General features: G+C 45.2%; 1 protein-coding gene across 1 annotated transcript in view; it reads left to right on the plus strand.

Annotated features, from left to right (window-relative positions):
* The first annotated feature begins 3,692 nt into the window (after positions 1–3,692).
* LOC124046861 (deleted in malignant brain tumors 1 protein-like) overlaps positions 3,693–21,163 on the plus strand; it is a 31,795-nt gene continuing 14,324 nt past the window's right edge. Inside the window, exons 1-7 of the mRNA XM_046367650.1 lie at positions 3,693–3,741; positions 6,610–6,944; positions 11,395–12,256; positions 13,017–13,040; positions 19,053–19,082; positions 19,210–19,527; positions 19,677–19,700. Of these exons, the coding sequence (XP_046223606.1) occupies positions 3,693–3,741; positions 6,610–6,944; positions 11,395–12,256; positions 13,017–13,040; positions 19,053–19,082; positions 19,210–19,527; positions 19,677–19,700 (1,642 nt within the window). The remainder of the gene's footprint in view (positions 3,742–6,609; positions 6,945–11,394; positions 12,257–13,016; positions 13,041–19,052; positions 19,083–19,209; positions 19,528–19,676; positions 19,701–21,163) is intronic.

The raw sequence follows: 21,163 nt of genomic DNA on the forward strand, positions 1-21,163 counted from the left end.
TTGACACACCACAGGAAAAGTACAAATGAACTTTGACCCAGATATGTGACATTGTCTGGGCCATAGCCAAAGGAGAGAAGGTGTGCCTGATCTGAAGCATGTGTTCTGGAATATAATGCCTGCCCCAAAAACAGATTATGCAGAGGGGATTATGTACAATTCATTCACAATGACTCAGCCTCTCTTAATCCAAAAACAATGTGATCATGAAAAGTGCAAGATACGAGATTTATTCCCATGCAAGTATATTAATTCAAAATTAAATATTGTTTCAAAACCAATAGTAAAAGCATTAGCAGTTATATGATCTCTAAAGGGGAATTATATACCTAACATTGTCACGATCGTTTGAAGCATACTCGGAGCAACGTGCAGAGTGATCAGGGTTCCACATCTTTATTTAGTGAAATGCACAAAACAATAAAGCAAGAACGAAACGTGATGACAATAGAGTGCTGACATATAACTACCCATAAACAATATCCCACAAAACACTGATGGAAAAAATGCTACTTAAATATGGTCCCCAATTAGAGACAACGATTACCAGCTGCCTCTAATTGGGAATCATACAAAATCACAACATAATCAAAACATAGACAAACAAAACTAGAACTAGAACCCCACATAGAAATAATAAACTAGACTAAACCCCGAGTCACGCCCTGACCTACTCCACCATAGAAAATAAGGGCTCTCTATGGTCAGGACGTGACAGTACCCCCAAAGGTGCGGACTCCGGCCGCAAAACCTGAAACCAGCATCGGGGGAGGCTTTGGTGCAGGACGAAGAACCCGCTCATCCCGCGGATCCAGCTATGGACCCAGGCTGAACACTGTGCCTGGACTGGACCTAGATACCGAGGAAGGCTCCTGCCATGGAGCGGGACTGGACGCTGTGTCTGGACTGGGCATCGGCGCAGATGAGGGCTCCTGCCATGGAGCTGGACTGGACGCCGTGTTTGGACTAGACATCGGCGCAGAGGAAGACTCCTGCCTTGGAGCTGGACTGAACACCGTGTTTGGACTAGACATCGGCGCAGAGGAAGACTCCTGCCTTGGAGCTGGACTGAACGCCGTGTTTGGACTAGACATCGGCGCAGAGGAAGACTCCTGCCTTGGAGCTGGACTGAACGCCGTGTTTGGACTAGACATCGGCGCAGAGGAAGACTCCTGCCTTGGAGCTGGACTGAACGCCGTGTTTGGACTAGACATCGGCGCAGAGGAAGACTCCTGCCTTGGAGCTGGACTGGACACCGTGCTCGGACTGGGCATCGGCACAGAGGAAAGCTCCTGCCCTGGAGCTGGAGGTTCCGGACCATGGACCATCGCAGGAGGTTCCGGACTGTGGACCGTCGCAGGAGGTTCTGGGCCGGGGACCATCACCAGAAGTTCTGGACTGGGGACCATTGCCCGAAGCTTTGGACTGGGAATCGTCACCTGAAGCTCTGGACTGGGGAGGCGCACTGGAGGCCTGACGTGTGGGTCCGGCACAGGTGGCACCGGACTGGTGACGCGCACCTCAGGGCGAGTGCGAGGAGCAGGCACAGGACGTACCTGACTGGAAAGGCGCACTAGAGGCCTAGTGCGTGGAGCCGGCACAGGTGGTGCCAGACTGGTGACACACATTTCAAGGCGAGTGTGGAGAGCTGGCACAGGACTTACTGGGCTGTGAATGTATACTGGAGACCTGGTGCGTGGATCCGGCACAGATTTCACCAGACTAATAGCACGCTCCTCAGGACGAGTATGGGGAGCCACTCAGGTGGCATTAAACTGATGACACGCCCCTTGGGGCAACTGTCGTGCATCTCCCACCAACTCAACAACTCTCTCCGCTCTTTCTCCTCCAATACCTCCATCCACTCCTCTCTGACGTTCTCTGACTCTCTCCTTTCACTCACCTCCAGTTTCTCCCTCTTTACCCAGACTGGCTCTGGTTCACTCCTCAGCTCCGCCAATGACCCCATGTGCCACCCCCCCCAAAATGTGGGCTTTCTCTGTGGATGCAAACCCTGGCGTCGTCGCTGTCCTCCCTTCTCTCCTTGCGCCCCCCGCCAAGGAAGGTGATCCTGTCCTGCCAGGATTTCCTCCCAAGTCCAGGATCCCTTCCTGTCCAGAATCTCCTCCCAAGTCCATGTTACCCTCTCCTCCTGGGCACGCTGCTTGGTCCTGTTGTGGTTGGATATTCTGTCATGTTCGCTGGAATAATTATCGGACCAAGCTGCAGAGTGATATGGTTTCCACATATTATTTATTAGAAACACACAAAACAATAAAGCAAGAACGAAAGGAAGGTGACGACAATGGAGTGCTGACATATAACTACCCATAAACAATATCCCACAAAACACAGGTGGAAAAAATGCTCCTTAAAAATTATCCCCAATTAGAGAACGATTACCAGCTGCCTCTAATTGGGAATCATACAAAATGATCAATATAGACAAACAAAACTAGAAGCCCCACATTGTCATGTTTTGTCATTGATTATCATGTCTTGTCCCTGTGCTTCCCCTTCTATTCGTTTCCCTCTGCTGGTCTTATTAGGTTCTTTCCCCTCTTTCTATCCCTCTCTCTCCCCCTCCCTCTCTCACTCTCTCGCTCTCTCTTCTCTCTATCGTTCCGTTCCTGCTCCCAGCTGTTCCTATTCCCCTAATCAATCATTTAGTCTTCCCACACCTGTTCCCGATCCTTTTCCCTGATTAGAGTCCCTATTTCTCTCCTTGTTTTCCGTTCCTGCCCTGTCGGATCCTTGTCTATTATTCACCGTGCTGTGTCTATGTATTGCCCTGTCGTGTCGTGTTTCCCTCAGATGCTGCGTGGTGAGCAGGTGTCTGAGTCTGCTACGTTCAAGTGCCTTCCCGAGGCAACCTGCAGTTCTTGATCAAGTCTCCAGTCTGTTCTCGTCATTACGAGTAGTATTATGCCTTTTGTTTGTAAAGTAACTTTACTGGATTAAAAACTCTGTTTTCGCCAAGTCGCTTTTGGGTCCTCATTCACCTGCATAACACACATAGAAATAATAATCTAGAGTAAACCCCCAGTCACGCCCTAACCTACTCACCATAGAAAATAAGGGCTCTCTATGGTCAGGACGTGACAAACACGCAATTTGCGCATCACTTTGCATAAAGCGTTTTATGACGGGCTTGAACTGAGTAACTGCGGATGGCATTATTTTTTTATTTTTTAAATAAATAGTTTTCCCCCTGCTTTATTCTCTCATTTACATAATGCATGTGCATGAATCCTAATTTAGAATTGGGTCCTTAGTGAAAAGGGAGTTTCCTTTTAAGGTGTAAGTAAGTGACCCCACCCCACTGTCTATCATGAAACAGGCCTACCTCTCAAGGAATTGAAAGTGGGAAGAGGAAAGCACCTTGAACATACTCATTTGGCTCTGAAACAACCATTTCCCAATTAAATTCATTATTTTTTTCCAAATCTTGTATTCCGTTCTGATAAACAGTGTGTTAGTCTTATTCCTAGAGAAGATGCCTTCATGTGGTTTCTTCAAATAGTAATCTTCACGGGTGTTATATAATGTGTATTCAGTGATAAATAAATGCCACGTTTTGTTAGATATCAGTTTTTTTCTTTGTAGGAATCAGGTGACACACAACAAAAGGTAACAAAATCTGTCTATAAAAAGGTTCATACATGACAATACACTCATTCTCAACGTTGATCATGACTCTTACACCCAAGCACAAGTGGTACGTAGCATTTGTGATTGCAGGTGAGCGAACTGTATTTTAACAATACTATTTATTAATATTTATGTTAACTATTTATGAATGTGTTTGTCCCATATGAGCAAATAGTGTGTTTCACAAAATACTTAATGCACAATTCATATTGTGTGTACTACTACACAGGGCTCTAAGATTTAATGTAGTAGTTTTGTGCATAGGTTCTCAGCAAATAATAATTTATTTAATATTATCGGGTTAATCGACAATAGTGACTCTACTCACTAACATTTCCATTGTATAAACACCCTATTGCTTTGCGGAAGTTCAGAAACAGCACTGTGAGGTATATGACTACTAATATCCTGGTCTACTTTGCTTACCAATTAATCTGTTAACTAAAAGCAAATGAGAACTGAAACACGTCCGCGTCCATCTCTTATCAACTCACACAGACACAGGACTTTTGACATGGCAATACAATATAACATCTTTACCTCATTGTATGTTTATCATTATTTTCCACTCATGTAGTTGTTTGCACCAATGAAGGAGCATCTCGATTTCTAGATAGAAGTAAGTATAGTGAAGCAGATTTGCAACTAATTCTGTTATTAAGTTTAATCTTAATAAAAATACAACATCAAATGTACAGTGCCTTGCAAAAGTATTCACCCACCTTGGCATTTTTCAATTTTGTTGCATTACAACCTGTAATTTAAATGGATTTTTATTTGGATTTCAGGCAATGGACATACACAAAATAGTCCAAATTGGTGAAGTGAAATGAAAAAAAATAACTTGTTTCAAAAAATGTAAAAAAATAAATATAAAATGGAAAAGTGGTGCGTGCATATGTATTCAACCCTTTTGCTATGAAGCCCCTAATAAGATATGGTGCAACCAATTACCTTCAGAAGTCACAATTAGTTAAATAAAGTGTGTAAATAATACTGTGTGCAATCTAAGTGTCACATGATCTGTCACATGATCTCAGTATATATACACCAGTTCTGAAAGGCCCCAGAGTCTGCAACCCCACTAGGCATGTCATGCTGGTGAAAGAGGACCCAAAAGCGACTTGGCGAAAACAGAGTCTTTAATCCAGTAAAGTAAATACAATCAAAAAAACACAACTTTCACTCGAAATGGAGAGGACAACTGGAGACTCGATCTTGAACAGCAGGTGAACAGCAGGTTGCCTCGGGAAGGCACTTGAACCAGACAGACTCAGACACCTGCTCACCACGCAGCATCTGAGGAAAACACGACACGACAGGGCGATACACAAACACAGCACGGTGAATTCTAGACAAGGAACCGACAGGGCAGAAACGAATAACAAAGAGAGAAATAGGGACTCTAATCAGGGAAAAGGATCGGGAACAGGTGTGGGAAGACTAAATGATTGATTAGGGGAATAGGAACAGCTGGGAGCAGGAACGGAACGATAGAGAGAAGAGAGAGCGGGAGAGTGAGAGAGGGAGGGGGAGAGAGAGGGATAGAAAGAGGGAAAGAACCTAATAAGACCAGCAGAGGGAAACGAATAGAAGGAGAAGAACAGGGACAAGGCATGATAATCAAAGACAAAACATGACAAGGCAAAGGGCACCACCAAGCAAGCGGCACCATGAAGACCAAGGAGCTCTCCAAACAGGTTAGGGTCAAAGTTGTGGTGAAGTACAGATCAGGGTTGGGTTATAAAAAAAATATCCGAAACTTTGAACATCCCACTGAGCACCATTAAATCCATTATTTAAAAAATGGAAAGAATATGGCACCACAACAAACCTGCCAAGAGAGGGCCGCCCACCAAAACTCACGGACCAGGCAAGGAAAGCATTAATCAGAGAGGCAACAAAGAGATCAAAGATACTCCACAGCGGAGATTGGAGTATCTGTCCATAGGACCACTTTAAGCCGTACACTCCACAGAGCTGGGCTTTATGGAAGAGTGGCCAGAAGAGTGGCCGTTTGGTGTTCACCAAAATAAGCAAACCCATTTGGTGTTCGCAAAAAGGCATGTGGGAGACTCCCCAAACATATGGAAGAAGGTACTCTGGTTAAATGAAACTAAATTTGAGCTTTTTAGCCATAAAGGAAAACGCATTGTCTGGTGCAAACCCAACACCTCTCATCACCCCGAGAATACCATCCAGTGAAGCATGGTGGTGGCAGCATCATGCTGTGGGGATATTTTTAATCGACAGGGACTGAGAAACTGGTCAGAATTGAAGGAATGATGGATGGTGCTAAATACAGGAAAATTCTTGAGGGAAACCTGTTACAGTCTTACAGAGATTTGAGACTGAGACGGAGGTTCACCTTCCAGCAGGACAATAACCATAAGCATAAAGCTAAAGCAACACTAGAGTGGTTTAAGGGGAAGCATTTAAATGTCTTGGAATGGCCTAGTCAAAGCCAAGACCTCAATCCAATTGAGAATCTGTGGTGTGACTTAAAGATTGCTGTACACCAGCGGAGCCCATCCAACTTGAAGGAGCTGAAGCAGTTTTGCCTTGAAGAATGGGCAAAAATCCCAGTGGCTAGATGTGCCAAGTTTATAGAGACATACCCCAAGAGACTTACAACTGTAATTGCTGCAATAGGTGGCTCTACAAAGTATTGCCTTAGGGGGGTGAATAGTTATGCACACTCAAGTTTTCTGTTTTTTGTCTTATTTCTTGTTCGTTTCACAATAAAAAATATTTTGCATCTTCGAAGTGATAGGCATGTTGTGTAAATCAAATAATACTAATTCCAGGGCAACAAAATAGGATAAATGCCAAGGGGGTGAATACTTTCGCCCAGCCACTGTAGTTCCATGATGACAATCATACACTGTAGTTCCTATATATGTGACTATCATGTAAATACCCAGTCACTTAATGTGGGACAAAACAATTATTTTCCAGCCTCCACAGTCAGTGCTGGAGGAGTACGTTTAGTGGATGGCCCAAACAACTGCTCTGGCAGGGTGGAGGTTTATTATGCAGGCCAGTGGGGTACAGTGTGTGATGATGACTGGGACCTGCTGGATGCCAAGGTGGTGTGTAGAGCGCTGGGCTGTGGGGTGGCGCTGGAGGCCCCGGACCAGGCTCACTTTGGCCAAGGCAGAGGGGAGATCTGGCTAGATGATGTGCAATGTTCTGGGAATGAAGAGGCACTGCTTGGCTGCAGCTCAGATGGACTGGGGTCACACAACTGTGGACATTCTGAGGATGCAGCAGCGATATGTGAGGGCAGTCAGGTAAGTGTGGGGTTGAATCTTCTCAGAAGATTTATCTAAACTACCAACACCAGCCAGGGGCTTGTGTAATGCTACCATGTTTCCTCTCTCTCTCTCTCTCTCTCTCTCTCTCTCTCTCTCTCTCTCTCTCTCTCTCTCTCTCTCTCTCTCTCTCTCTCTCTCTCTCTCTCTCTCTCTCTCTCTCTCTCTCTCTCTCTCTCTCTCTCTCTCTCTCTCTCTCTCTCTCTCTCTCTCTCTCTCTCTCTCTCTCTGCATGCTGGGAGTGATTGGTGCATGCTGGGAATTGTTTGAGTGAAGGAGTGCGTGTGTTGTGGAGAGTTAGGTATTCACAACTTTCTTTCGGTTTGCTATTTCTTGGTGGCATTTTGTTTTGGTGCATGATTAACGTTATTATTATTTTTGTGTGGTAGAATTAAGTATTTTGTTTTGCGTATCAAAACTACCCTGATTTTGGCGGGGATGGCAGCCCGAATGGGGATGCCGTCCCTGTCACTTCGGCACGGCTTTAGGTGTGTTACTGAAGCTGCTGTCACGGTGGAGGATTTTCTGGTCGCCGTAGGAGAGAAGGTAGGATATGAGAATATTGCTTATGCATCTCGGATGAATAAAGCTGTGGTGGTATTTCTTAAAGAAGAGTGTCTGGTAGATCGTATGGTTGAGTATGGTGTACTTCTTAAAGGAATGTTTATTCAAGTTACGCCGCTTTTTTTCCCCGTCAACAAGGGTAACGATTTCAAATGTACCACCGTTTATTCCAAATGAGCTATTGGAGCGCGAGTTATTGCGCTTTGGGAAGTTCGCCAGTTCAATGAAGGTTGTCCCGTTGGGTTGCAAACACCCAGCGTTGAAACAGGTAATGTCATTTCGGCGACAGGTGTTTATGTTTTTGGACTCACCGGAGCAGACTTTAGAGTTATCGTTTAAAATCAAGTATGACAATAGATTGTATATGGTTTATGCTAGTACGGGTAATCAACGGTGTTTTGAGTGTGGAGAGTTTGGTCATAAGCGACATGCTTGCCCGAAAAGGGAGAAGGCAGAGGGAGAGGCACAGGTGGTTATCGTAATGCCTGGGCCCGCTGATGTAGGGAGAGGTGAGCTGACAGCGGTAGAGCAGCCAGAAGCACCTGTTGCTGAGGAACAAGTTATCCTTGTTGAGGGCACGGGGTTGCAACCTGTATTAGAAGGTAATGTTATGCTGCAGAAAAATATTGTTGTAGAAGGTAAGGATGTATCTGAAGAGCCAGTTCCTCAGACTGGTGAGCAGGTGCCCAGTATGAGTGCTGGGGTAAAGGAGGGGGTTCATGTGGAGCTAGGCTCCCAGGGAGTGGAGGAGATGCCCACTACGAGTGCTGGGGTTCATGTTGAGCTAGGCTCCCAGTTAATGGAGGAGATGCCCACTATGAGTAGTGATGTTCAGGTGGGGCTAGGCTCCCAGTTAATGGAGGAGATGCCCACTATGAGTAGTGATGTTCAGGTGGGGCTAGTCTCCCAGGTAGTGGAGGAGATGCTTGGTACGAGTGATGAGGTGCAAGTGGGGAGTGTTGAAAGGGATGTGGTAGAGGGGAGTCAGTTGTCTGTGGTCTCAGCTGAGGAGGATCAAGAGAAGGATATGGATGTCGCTTTGGAAATGACAGCTGATGGTGAGGACTCAGTTTATGATCTAGAGGAGGTAAATGAGTTTCTGGATCAGACTTTTGGGAAATCTGTCAAATTGGCAGATTATTTTGATGTTGATAAGTTTGTGAGGTCTGCTGTGATGTTGCAAAAGACGGTGGGGTTAGACCAGCTGAGTGAGAAGAAGCGGTTTCGCTTGAGGAAATTTATTACTGCTGTTGCAGCAGCAAAAGGTGGTGGGAAACGTGCTCAGGTTAAGAGAAGAAAAAGAATAATGATGATGATCATGCTTCATAGGGTGTCTTTTTTCTCTTTGGTTTCTCTGTGGGCTCTTCTGCTTTTCTCTTCTTTTTTTCTATATGGAAGTACTAAGGGTAGGTTCTCTTAATATGAATGGGGAAGGGACAGGAATAAGAGGGCTTGGGTATTAGAAGTAATAAAACAGAAAAGGCTTAATGTAGTTTTTCTACAGGAGACACATAGTGATGAGGAAAATGAGGTTGACTGGGGTATGTGGTGGGAGGGGCAGCATGTACTCAGTCATGGTACTAATTTCAGTACTGGGGTGGCCATCTTGTTTTCCTCAGGCTTAGGGGTGACTGTGGTATCTACAACAGAGATTGTCAAGGGTCGGGTTTTATTGGTCAAGGTGGATGTTATGGGCTTTTTGTTTGTTTTGTTGAATGTTTATGCTCCTAATGAGGGTACAGAACGTATTGCTGTTTTTGATCAAATAAAGGAAACCTTAAGACAGTGTGATCAAGAGGGGTGTATGGTTTTAGGGGGTGACTGGAATTGTACAGTGGATTTTACTGTTGATCGCACCGCTGAAGAACCTCACCTGCGGTCAGCCACTTGCCTGTCTGGCCTATTAAATGAGTTTGAACTTTCTGATGTGTGGAGAGTAAGGAATGCCAAAGTTAGGCAGTACACATGGCTAAAAATTAATGAAGGTTGTGTCAGTGCAGCAAGGTTAGACAGGTTGTATGTATCTGAGCAATACTGTAGTAGGGTGGGAAAGTGTGTCATTACTCCTGTGGGTTTCTCTGATCATCATATTGTTTCTGTTGATATTCATTTGTCCTGTCCACGAAGGTCATCACCTTACTGGTATTTTAATGTTAAATTGTTACATGATGTCATGTTTTGCGACAGGTTTGTGTTGTTTTGGGAAAAATGGAGGGTTATAAAGGGGAATTTTGAGTCCTTGAGACAATGGTGGGAGGTTGGGAAGGCCCAAATACGAGTATTTTGTCAACAGTATACGGCTCTGTCTCAAATTGTAGTTAAAGAGACTATCAAGGCCCTTGAACAGGACATCAACTCTATTGAATTGAAGCTGCTCACTCAGAACGACCCTGGACTAGTCATGAACTTACAGGACAAGAGACATGAACTAAGGTCGTTTCTGCATGAAAGAGTGAAGGGTGCCTTGATTAGGTCTCGTTTCGCTTCCCTCAAGGATATGGATGCTCCTAGTGCTTTTTTTTTTTAACCTAGGACAGTCGACGTTTCAACGTAAACAGATGGTCTGCCTTCGTCTCCCTGATGGGAAAGTGACTACGGATGATATTGAAATGCGTCAACATGCCGTGGATTTTTACTCGGCCCTCTATAAGGCGGAGGATTGTGACTCTCTGTGTACTGAACAGTTGTTAAATGGTCTTCCTCAATTGGGACCTGAGCAGAGAGTCGCATTGGATGCTGATATTACACTGCAGGAGCTGTCCACAGCAGTTATGCAGCTCTCATCAGGCCGAGCCCCTGGTATCGATGGTTTACCATCTGAGTTCTATAAGCACTTTTGGGGGTCTATTGGGGAGGATTTTTATGGAGTGCTGTGTGAATCTTTTCATGAGGGTTCTCTTCCTGTATCCTGTCAACGTGCGGTGCTTTCATTGTTGCCAAAAAAGGGGATTTGGCTCTCATAAAAAATTGGAGACCTGTTGCTTTGCTGTGTGCAGAATACAAAATTGTTTCTAAATGTCTCTCAAACAGGTTGAAAGAGTATCTGGGACTGTTGATCCACAAGGACCAGTCCTACTGTGTACCTGATCGCTCTATTGTTGACAATTTGTTTATAATAAGAGATGTTTTAGATATTTGTAAACTGTCTGATGTAAATGTGGGTTTACTTTCGTTAGATCAGGAGAAGGCTTTTGATCGTGTGGACCATCAGTACCTGTTTAAAACAATGAAAGCCTTTGGGTTTGGGGATGTTTTTCTGTCTTGGGTGAATTTACTGTATGCTGGAGCCTCGTGTATGGTGAAGGTGGGTGGTGGTTTAAGTTGCCCCATCCCTGTCCAAAGGGGCATCAGGCAGGGATGCCCAATTTCAGGGCAGTTATATAGTCTGGCGATTGAACCAATGCTTTGTTTTTTAAGAGCGAAGCTTACTGGTTTCTCTGTGCCAGGTGTAATGAAGGGTCCCACGATAGCACTGTCTGCGTATGCAGATGACGTGATAGTTTTTATTACAGGGGCTGAGGATGTTAAGGTTCTCTCAAACACTTTAAAGGTGTATGAGGGGGCCTCCTCAGCTAGAGTCAATTGGGGAAAGAGTGAAGCGCTGTGGGCAGGTCGGCTTCAAACGGGGTCCACTCCAAGGTTACCAGGGGGGCTTCAGTGGGGCAGAGATGGGATGAAGATTTTGGGGGTTTTTCTAGGCTCTGATGTCTTTCAGAAAAAGAACTGGGAGGGTGTATTGGAGAAAGTGTGTGCCAGACTGTCAAGATGGAAATGGTTGCTACCCCAGCTGTCTTATAGGGGAAGGGTCCTGGTAGCTAATAATCTTGCTGCCTCTACCCTGTGGCACAGACTAATGATTTTACAGCCACCAAAGGGTCTGATACAAGAGCTTCAGAGGACCCTTGTCAATTTCTTCTGGTCTGGACAACACTGGATCAAAGCTGCAGCCCTGTACCTGCCACTGCACGAGGGTGGGCAAGGCCTGGTGGACATTTCCTCTAGGATCACGGCTTTCCGGCTCCAAGCAGCCCAGAGATTGTTGTACAGAGACTGTTCGAGCTGGGCTGAAACAGCCTACACATTGATGAGGAGAGCGGGCTGTTTGGGCTTAGACAAGCATCTTTTCCTCTTAAAGCTGGAGGGGGGTGATTTGACTGGCCTGACTCCATTTTATGAGTCTGTTATGCAGGCTTGGAGAGTCTTTGTTAAGTCCCGTAAGGCCGGCACGCCACCAGGGATGTGGCTTTTTGAAGAGCCTCTTTTTCATAACACTGCCATCCAGTCCCGTGTTCTGGGTTCAGCCAGCCTGCGTTCATGCCTGTTAGGCGTGGGGTGCACCAAGCTGGGTCATCTGATGCGGAGCAGGAGCAGATCGTTGGAGGAGCTGGGAGAAAGAGCGGGGATCCGATCATCTCGCCTACTGAAGAAGGTCGTCGATGAGGTCTGCGACTCGTTGCCAGTGCTTCATCTGAAGTATGTGACTGACACTTCCAATTCTGATCGGTGGAAGGAGGGTCTGGATTATGTTTTCCCTGCACTGATTGTTAGTGCTGCGATAGGGGCATTTGAAGAGGATGTGGGGATGCTGCTTTCCTTCGATACCCCGGAGCTGGGGGAGTTCAAGGAGGTGGGAAAGAAGGCCATGTACAGAACATGTGTCAAGGTGTCCCATGCCTCTTCCCTGGAAGGGGTCAAATCAACGAGGTGGGCGGATGTGCTTGGTCCAGGTGCCTCTCCAAAAGGCTGTTGGCGATCATTATATAAACTGCCTATTGATAAGAGGACAGCTGACCTCCAATGGAGGATAATACATGGAGCTATAGCCACTAACATGCATCTGGTACACCTGGACCCTACTGTTGGGGGAGAGGTGTCCATTCTGTGCTGAGTCTGAATCTCTGGCACATCTGTTTTTACTGTGTCCCAGGTTGGTTGGGATGATTCAACTGATCACTGATTGGTTCTCAACGTTGGGAGAGGTTTTCTCTTCCCAACTGTATATATTTGGGCCAAAGTACAGGTTCAGTCAAAAGGGTGTAGTTGTGTTGCTTAATTTTGTGTTAGGGGCAGCAAAATTAGTGATATGGAAGACCAGAAAGAACAGCATTCGGGGACAGGGGTCTGTGGATGTGGTGGGAATGCTGGAGGGCATGTTGGCAGCGAGACTAAGGGTTGAGTTTGCATATTATAAACTTGTCAACAATATCGATCTGTTTTTGAGTATATGGGGTATTCAGAGGCTGTTGTGTTTAGTTACTGTGGAGGAGGAATTGGAGTTGTGTTTTTAATTGATGTGTAACTGTGGTTTTGTATGAGTATTTATTGTGTGGTGGGCCCCCAGACCCAATAAAGAGTATTTAAAACTCAAAAACTCTCTCTCTCTCTCTCTCTCTCTCTCTCTCTCTCTCTCTCTCTCTCTCTCTCTCTCTCCTCCTCCTCTCTCCCTTTCTTTCTCTCGCCCTCTCTCCCTCTCTCTCACTCTCTCAGGTCCATCCCCTTCAGATTTCCATTGTGAGTAATTTAAAAATTATTCCCCAGACATCAATTCAACGTATATTCCACGTTGGTTTAACGTAGTTTCATTGTAATGATGTGGAAACAATGTTGATTTAAACAGTGCGTTCCCAGTAGGTCTTTATGTTTCAATTCCAGAAAACCTCACTATATGCAAAGAAATTATAGTCACATCAGATATCTTGTATATTCACACGTCCTGAGAAGAAACCCGTTACTGCAAGGGCATATCGACAGACTTTTCACCTAGTCAACTCAGGAATGCGAACCACAAACGCTATTACCCGCTTGGCTACCTACCGCCTTTAACCTTTGACAATGGTAGATAATGTCTGTCTCTCCAGCAGTAGTTGAAGAGGAAAGATTCAAATCAAATTTATTGGTCACATACACGTGTTTAGCAGGCTGCTCAGCAAGGAAGAAGCCACTGCTCCAAAACCGCAATAAAAAATCCAGACTACGGTTTGCAACTGCACATGGGGATAAAGATTGTACTTTTTGGAGAAATGTCCTCTGTTCTGATGAAACAAAAATAGAACTGTTTGGCCATAATGACCATCATTATGTTTGGAGGAAAAAGGGGGAGGCTTGCAAGCCGAAGAACACCATCCCAACCGTGAAGTACGGGGGTGGCAGCATCATGTTGTGGGGGTGCTTTGTTGCAGGAGGGACTGGTGCACTTCACAAAATAGACGTTATAATGAGGCAGGAAAATGATGTGGATATATTGACGCAACATCTCAAGACATCAGTCAGGAAGTTAAAGCTTGGTTGCAAATGGATCTTCCAAATGGACAATGACCCAAAAATACTTCCAAAGTTGTGGCAAAATTACTCAAGGACAACAAAGTCAAGGTATTGGAGTGGCTATCACAAAGCCCTGACCTCAATCCTATAGAAAATTTGTGAGCAGAACTGAAAAAGTGTGTGCGAGCAAGGAGGCCTACAAACCTGACTCAGTTACACCAGCTCTGCCAGGAGGAATGTGCCAAAATTCACCCAACTTATTGTGGGAAGCTTGTGGAAGGCTACCTGAAATGTTTGACCCAAGTTAAACAATTTAAAGGCAATGCTAACCAATAAGAATTGAGTGTGTGTAAACTAATGACCCATTGGGAATGTGGTGAAAGAAATGAAAGCTGAAATAAACCGTTCTCTCTACTATTTATCGGGCATTTCACACTCTTAAAATAAAGTGGTGATCCTAATTGATCTAAGACATCTAATCTTTACTAGGATTAAATGTCAGGAATTGTGAAAGTATTTAGTCAGCCACCAATTGTGCAAGTTCTCCCACTTAAAAATATGAGAGAGGCCTGTAATTTTCATCATAGGTACACTTCAACTATGACAGACAAAATGAGTGAAAGAAAATCCAGAAAATCACATTGTAGGATTTGAAATGTATTTATTTGCAAATTATGGTGGAAAATAAGTAATTGGTCAATGACAAAAGTTTATCTCAATAATTTGTTATACACCCTTTGTTGGCAATGAAAGAGGTCAAATGTTTTCTGTAAGTATTCACAAGGTTTTCACACACTGTTGCTGGTATTTTGGCCCATTCCTCCATGCAGATCTCCTCTAGAGCAGTGATGTTTTGGGGCTGTTGCTGGGCAACACGCACTTTCAACTCCCTCCAAAGATTTTCTATGGGGTTGAGATCTGGAGACTGGCTAGGCCACTCCAGGACCTTGAAATGCTTCTTACGAAGCCACTCCTTCGTTGCCCGAGCGGTGTGTTTGGGATCATTGTTATGCTGAAAGACCCAGCCATGTTTCATCTTCAATGCCCTTGCTGATGGAAGGAGGTTTTCACTCAAAATCTCATGATACATGGCCCCATTCATTCTTTCCTTTTCACGAATCAGTCGTCCTGGTCCCTTTGCAGAAAAACAGCCCCAAAGCATGATGTTTCCACCCCTATGCTTCACAGTAGGTATGGTGTTCTTTGGATGCAACTCAGCATTCTTTGTCCTCCAACACGACGAGTTGAGTTTTGACCAAAAAGTTATATTTTGGTTTCATCTGACCATATGACATTCTCCCAATCTTCTTCTGGATCATCCAAATGCTCTCTAACAAACTTCAGACGGGCCTGGACATGTACTGGCTTAAGCAGGAGGACACGTCTGGCACTGCAGGATTTGAGTCCCTGGCGGTGTAGTGTGTTACTGATGGTAGGCTTTGTTACTTTGGTCCCAGCTCTCTGCAGGTCATTCACTAGGTCCCCCCATGTTGTTCTGGCATTTTTTCTCACCGTTCTTGTGATCATTTTGACCCCATGGGGTGAGATCTTGCGTGGAGCCCCAGATCGAGGGAGATTATCAGTGGTCTTGTATGTCTTCCATTTCCTAATTATTGCTTGATTTCTTCAAACCAAGCTGCTTACTTGCAGATTCAGTCTTCCCAGCCTGGTGCAGGTCTACAATTTTGTTTCTGGTGTCCTTTGACAGCTCTTCGGTCTTGGCCTTAGTGGAGTTTGGAGTGTGACTGTGTGAGGTTGTTGACAGGTGTCTTTTATATTGATAACAAGTTCAAACAGGTGTCATTAATACAGGTAACGAGTGGAGGACAGAGGAGCCTCTTAAAGAAGAAGTTACAGGTCTGTGAGAGCCAGAAATCCTGCTTGTTTGTAGGTGACCAAATACTTATTTTCCACCATAATTTGCAAATAAATTCATTAAAAATCCTACAATGTGATTTTCTGGATTTTTATCTTCTAATTTTGTCTGTCATAGTTGAAGTGTACATATGATGAAAATTACAGGCCTCTCTCATATTTTTACGTGGGAGAACTTGCACAATTGGTGGCTGACTAAATACTTTTTTGCCCCACTGTATTTGGCTAAGGTGTATGTAAACTTCGGACTTCAACTGTATATGTCAGAGTTGCATTGGACTAAGATACAGTGACATAGTATATAATACACTATATACATATGAGATGGGTGACGCAATATTTACACACAATTACAGTGACTAAGATACCGTAGAATAGTACAGTTTATATATATGAGATGATAATAATAATAATGCAAGATACGGAGACATTATTTAAGTGTTTAATTTCCTTAAAGTGGCAAGTGATTTCTAATCTATGTCTATAGGCAGCCACCTTTGATGTGCTAGTGATGGCTGTTTAGCAGTCTGATGGCCTTGAGACAGAAGCTGTTTTTCAGTCTCTTGGTCCCAGCTTTGATGCACTTGTACTGACATGGATGATTTTCGGGTGAACAGGCAGTGGCTCGGGTGGTTGATGTCCTTGATGATCTTTTTGGTCTTCCTATGGCATCGGTGCTGTAAGTGTCCAGGAGGGCGGGAAGTTTTCTCCCGGTAATGTGTTGGGCAGACCGCACCACCCTCTGGAGAGCTTTGCAGTTGTGGGCCGTGCCGTTGCCCTATCAGAATGCTCTCAATTGTGCATCTGTAAAAGTTTGTGAGGGTTTTAGGTGTTAAGACAAATTTCATTAGCCTCCTGAGGTTGAAGATGCGCTGTTGCGCCTTCTTCACCACACTGTCTGTGTGGGTGGACCATTTCAGTTTGTCAGTGATGTGTATGCCGAGGAACTTGAAACTTTCCACCGTCTCCACTTTGGTCCCGTTGATGTGGATAGGGGAGTGCTCCCGCTGCTGTTTCCTGAAGTTCACGATCATCTCCTTAGTTTTGTTGACATTGAGTGAGAGGTTATTTTCCTGGCACCACACTCCCAGAGTCCTCACCTCCTTCCTGTAGGCCGTCTCATCGTTGTTAGTAGTCTAGCCTTCTACTGTTGTGTCGTCTGCAAACTTGATGATTGAGTTGTAGGAGTGCATGGCCATGCAGTCATGGGTGAACAGGGAGTACAGGAGGGGGCTGAGCACGTAGGTTTATGGGGCCCCAGTGATGAGGATCAGTGAAGAGGAGATGTTGTTTCCTACATTCACCACCTGGTGGCGACCCGTCAGGAAGTCCAGGACCCAGTTGCACATGGCGGGGTTCAGACCCAGGGCCTCGAGCTTGATGATGAGTTTGGAGAGTAATATAGTGTTGAATGCTGAGCTATAGTCAATGAACAGCATTCTTACTGTACATAGGTATGCCTCTTGTCCCGATGGGACAGAACAGTGTGAAGAGTGGTGGCGATTGCATCGTCTGTCAATCTATTGGGGCGGTAAGCAAATTGAAGTGGGTCTATGGTGGCAGGTAATGTGGAGGTGATATGATCCTTGCCAAGTCTCTTCAAGGGGCTATAATTATTTAGTTCAATTACCTTTCCTATCTTAGGTGCAGGGACAATGGTGGCCATCTTGAAGCATGTAGGGACAACAGACTGGGATAGGGAGAGATATCTGTAAACACACCAGCCAGCAGGCCTGCGCTTGCTCGGAGGACACGGCTAGGGATGCCATCTGGGCCGGCAGCCTTGCAAGGGTTAACATACTTAAATGTCCTACTCATGTCGGCCATGGAGCAGGAGAGCCCACAGTCCTTGATAGCGGGCCGCATCGGTGTCACTGTATTATCCTCAAAGAATCAAAGAAGGTGTTCAGCCTGTCCGGAAGCAGGATGTCGGTGTTCCTGGTTTTCCTTTTATAAACCGTGATTGTCTGTAGACCCTGCCACATACGTCTTGTGTGTGAGATGTTGAACTGGGACTCAACTTTGTCCCTATACTGACGTTTAGCCTGCTTGATTGCTTTGCGGAGGGAATAACTACGCTGTTTGTATTCTGCCACATTCCCAGTCATCTTGCCATGGTTAAATGCGGTTCTTTGCACTTCCAGTTTTGCGCAAATGCTCCCTTCTATCCACAGTTTATGGTTGGGGTAGGTTTTAATAGTCACAGTGGGTACAACATCTCCTATGCACTTCCTGATAAAATCATTCACCGTATCGTTATATGTGTCAATGTTATTTTCTGACGCTACTCTGAACATATCCCAGTCCGTGTGATCAAAACAATCATGAAGCGTGGATTCCGATTGGTCAGACCAGCGTTGAATAGTCTTCACGACGGGTGCTTCCTGTTTGAGTTTCTGCCTGGAGGAGAAAGATGTAATCGTGGTCCGATTTGCCTAATGGCAGGCCGGGGAGGGCCTTATATGCACTCTGGAAGGTAGTTTAGTAATGAGAGAGTTTTAGCAGCGCGAGTACAACAATCAATATGTTGATAGAATTTCAGGAGCCTTTTCCTCAAATTTGCTTTGTTAAAATACCCAGCTACAGTAAATGCAGCCTCGGGATATGTGGTTTCCAGTTTACATAAAGTCCAGTGAAGTTCTTTGAGGGTCGTCGTTGTATCAGCTTGAGGGGGGAAGTAGACCGCTGTGACTACTATTGAGAAAAATTATCTCGGGAGATAGTACCGTCAGCATTTGATTGTGAGATATTCTAGGTTAGGTGAACAGAAGGACTTGAGTTCATGTATGTTATCACAGTTACACCATAAGTCGTTAGTCATGAAACATATAGCGCCACCCTTCTGCTTCCAGGAGAGATGTTTGTTCCTGTCGGTGCAATGTACTGAGAACACAACTGGCTTTACAGAGTCAGATAGTATGTCTCGAGAGAGCCATGTTTCTGTGAAGCAGAGTGTGTTACAATCCCTGGTGTTTCTCTGAAAAGCAACTCTCGCCTTGAGCTCATCAACTTTATTATCCAGAGATTGGACATTAGCGAGTAAAATACTCAGGAGTGGTGGGAGGTGTGCAGAAGACCGCCTCGAGTACCTTAATTACTCTGGGGAGAGCAAACAAAGGATCTGCTCCAGGGAAGTCGTAATCCTGGTCGTAATGCTGGAAGTTCTGGTGAGTTACCGTCGCTCTAATATCCAATAGTTCTTCCCGGCTGTATGTAATGACACAAAATAATTCCTGAGCTAATAACGTAAAAAATAGTACATAAACAAACAAAATACTGCAAAGTTTCCTAAGAGCTAGTCGCGATGCTGCCATCTCCGTCTGCACCATCATAACACCATACCATACCCATTCTCTCTCTCTCTCTCTCTCTCTCTCTCTCTCTCAGGTACGTACCCTTCAGATCCAGATTCCCATTGTGAGTAATCTAAAAATGATTCCTTACTTTGTTTCAGTTGCAAAACAAGTCATAATATGTATTTGTAAAACAAAAAGTCGGTGCCCGTTACAAGTTTCTTCCTTTCCCTTCCTCTTAACTCAAACAGCTGACTTGACAGTGCGCCTAGTTGATGGTCCCAACCGCTGCTCTGGCAGGGTGGAGGTCTACCAGGATGGGATTTGGGGGACAGTCTGTGATGATAACTGGGCTGTGCTAGATGCCCAAGTTGTATGTAGGGAGCTGAGCTGTGGACCAGCCACAGAGGCTCCTCACCAGGCTCACTTTGGTGAGGGGAGTGGCTCAATCCTATTGGATGATGTGGCGTGCATGGGAAGTGAGGGATCTTTACTGGAATGCAGCTCAGGAGGGATAGGAAACCATGACTGTGGCCATGATGAAGATGCCAGTGTAACTTGCATGATGGGTAAGTCTCAGTATACATTTACAGTAGACAAAAATAGTTTATGTTCAGATGAATTAAGGATAATTTAATACCTGTTTTTCACAATATCTCACTTTCATTGTCAATATCCCTTCTCCATATTTTCCTATTTTCATAACCTCCAATTCAAGAACAAGAAGATGCATTTAGAAACAGTAAGATCAATTCCATACAACTATATTATACGTGTGTCATTGGGGGCAGTGTGTGATGATGACTGGGACGTGAGCACTGCTGACAGCTCCACTGTATGTGGGCAATCTTTTTATTTATTTTTTACAAGTCAGTTAAGAACAAATAATTATTTATTATTATTTAATAATGACGGCCTACCTCAGCCAAACCTGGACGACCCTGGGCCAATTGTGCGCCGCCGTATGGGACTTCCAATCACAGCCGGATGTGATACAGCCTGAGTTTGAACCAGGCACTGCATCTCAGTGCAAGAGATGCAGTGCCTGGTTCAAACCCAGACCGTTGCGCCACTCGGGAGCCCTTAGGATGGCACCGGATTGACCGAGTTTGGTATGGGAGGTGGTATTCCCATTCTGCTAGAAAACATGGCCTGTGTTAGAACAGAGGACTCTCTCTCTTTGACTGCCTCTTTAATGTTGTCATGCAGGTGAATGAGGACCCAAAAGCGACTTGGCGAAAACAGAGTCTTTAATCCAGTAAAGTAATTCTACAAACAAAAGACATAATTCCACTCGTAATGACGAGAACAGACTGGAGACTCGATCAAGAACTGCAGGTTGCCTCGGGAAGGCACTTGAACCTAGCAGACTCAGACACCTGCTCTCCACGCAGCATCTGAGGGAAACACGACACGACAGGGCGATACACAGACACAGCACGGGGAACAATAGACAAGGAGCCGACAGGGCAGGAACGGAAAACAAGGGAAGAAATAGGGACTCTAATCAGGGGAAAAGATAAGGAACAGGTGTGGGAAGACTAAATGATTGATTAGGGGAATAGGAACAGCTGGGAGCAGGAACGGAACGATAGAGAGAAGAGAGAGAGGAAGGGAGAGAGAAAAAGGGGAACGAACCTAAAAAGACCAGAAGGGGGAAAATGAACAGAGGGAAAAGCAAAATGACAAGACAATCTAAGACAAAACATGACAGTACCCCCCCACTCACCGAGCGCCTCCTGGCGCTCTCGAGGAGGAACACTGGCGGCAACGGAGGAAATCATAATTCACAAACGGTCCAGCACGTCCCGAGAAAGAACCCAACTCCTCTCCTCAGGACCGTAACGGAAAAACGAAAAAAAAAGGGAAACTAGGGTACTACTCTAAAAAAAAAATGAGACACGGGTAGAGAACTGAAAGCTTTAGAGCAAACAGGACCAAACAGGCCAGGAGAGTAACAACTAGGGACAGACTGAGACACAGCAAGGGCAGGAACAAGAACAGGAGAGATGCGATGGCAGGGAACAGACTGAGACCCAGCAAGACCAGGAGCAGAAGCAGAAAAAAAATTACCAGACTTCTGCGCGCAGTCTGAACACGCAGCCACGAAACGGCGCGTGTCACGCTCCTGAGTAGGCCACCAAAACCGCTGGCGAATAGAAGCAAGCGTACCCCGAACGCCGGGATGGCCAGCTAACTTGGCAG

Source organism: Oncorhynchus gorbuscha, linkage group LG10 (assembly GCF_021184085.1).
Source record: "Oncorhynchus gorbuscha isolate QuinsamMale2020 ecotype Even-year linkage group LG10, OgorEven_v1.0, whole genome shotgun sequence".
Lineage (NCBI taxonomy): Eukaryota > Metazoa > Chordata > Actinopteri > Salmoniformes > Salmonidae > Oncorhynchus > Oncorhynchus gorbuscha.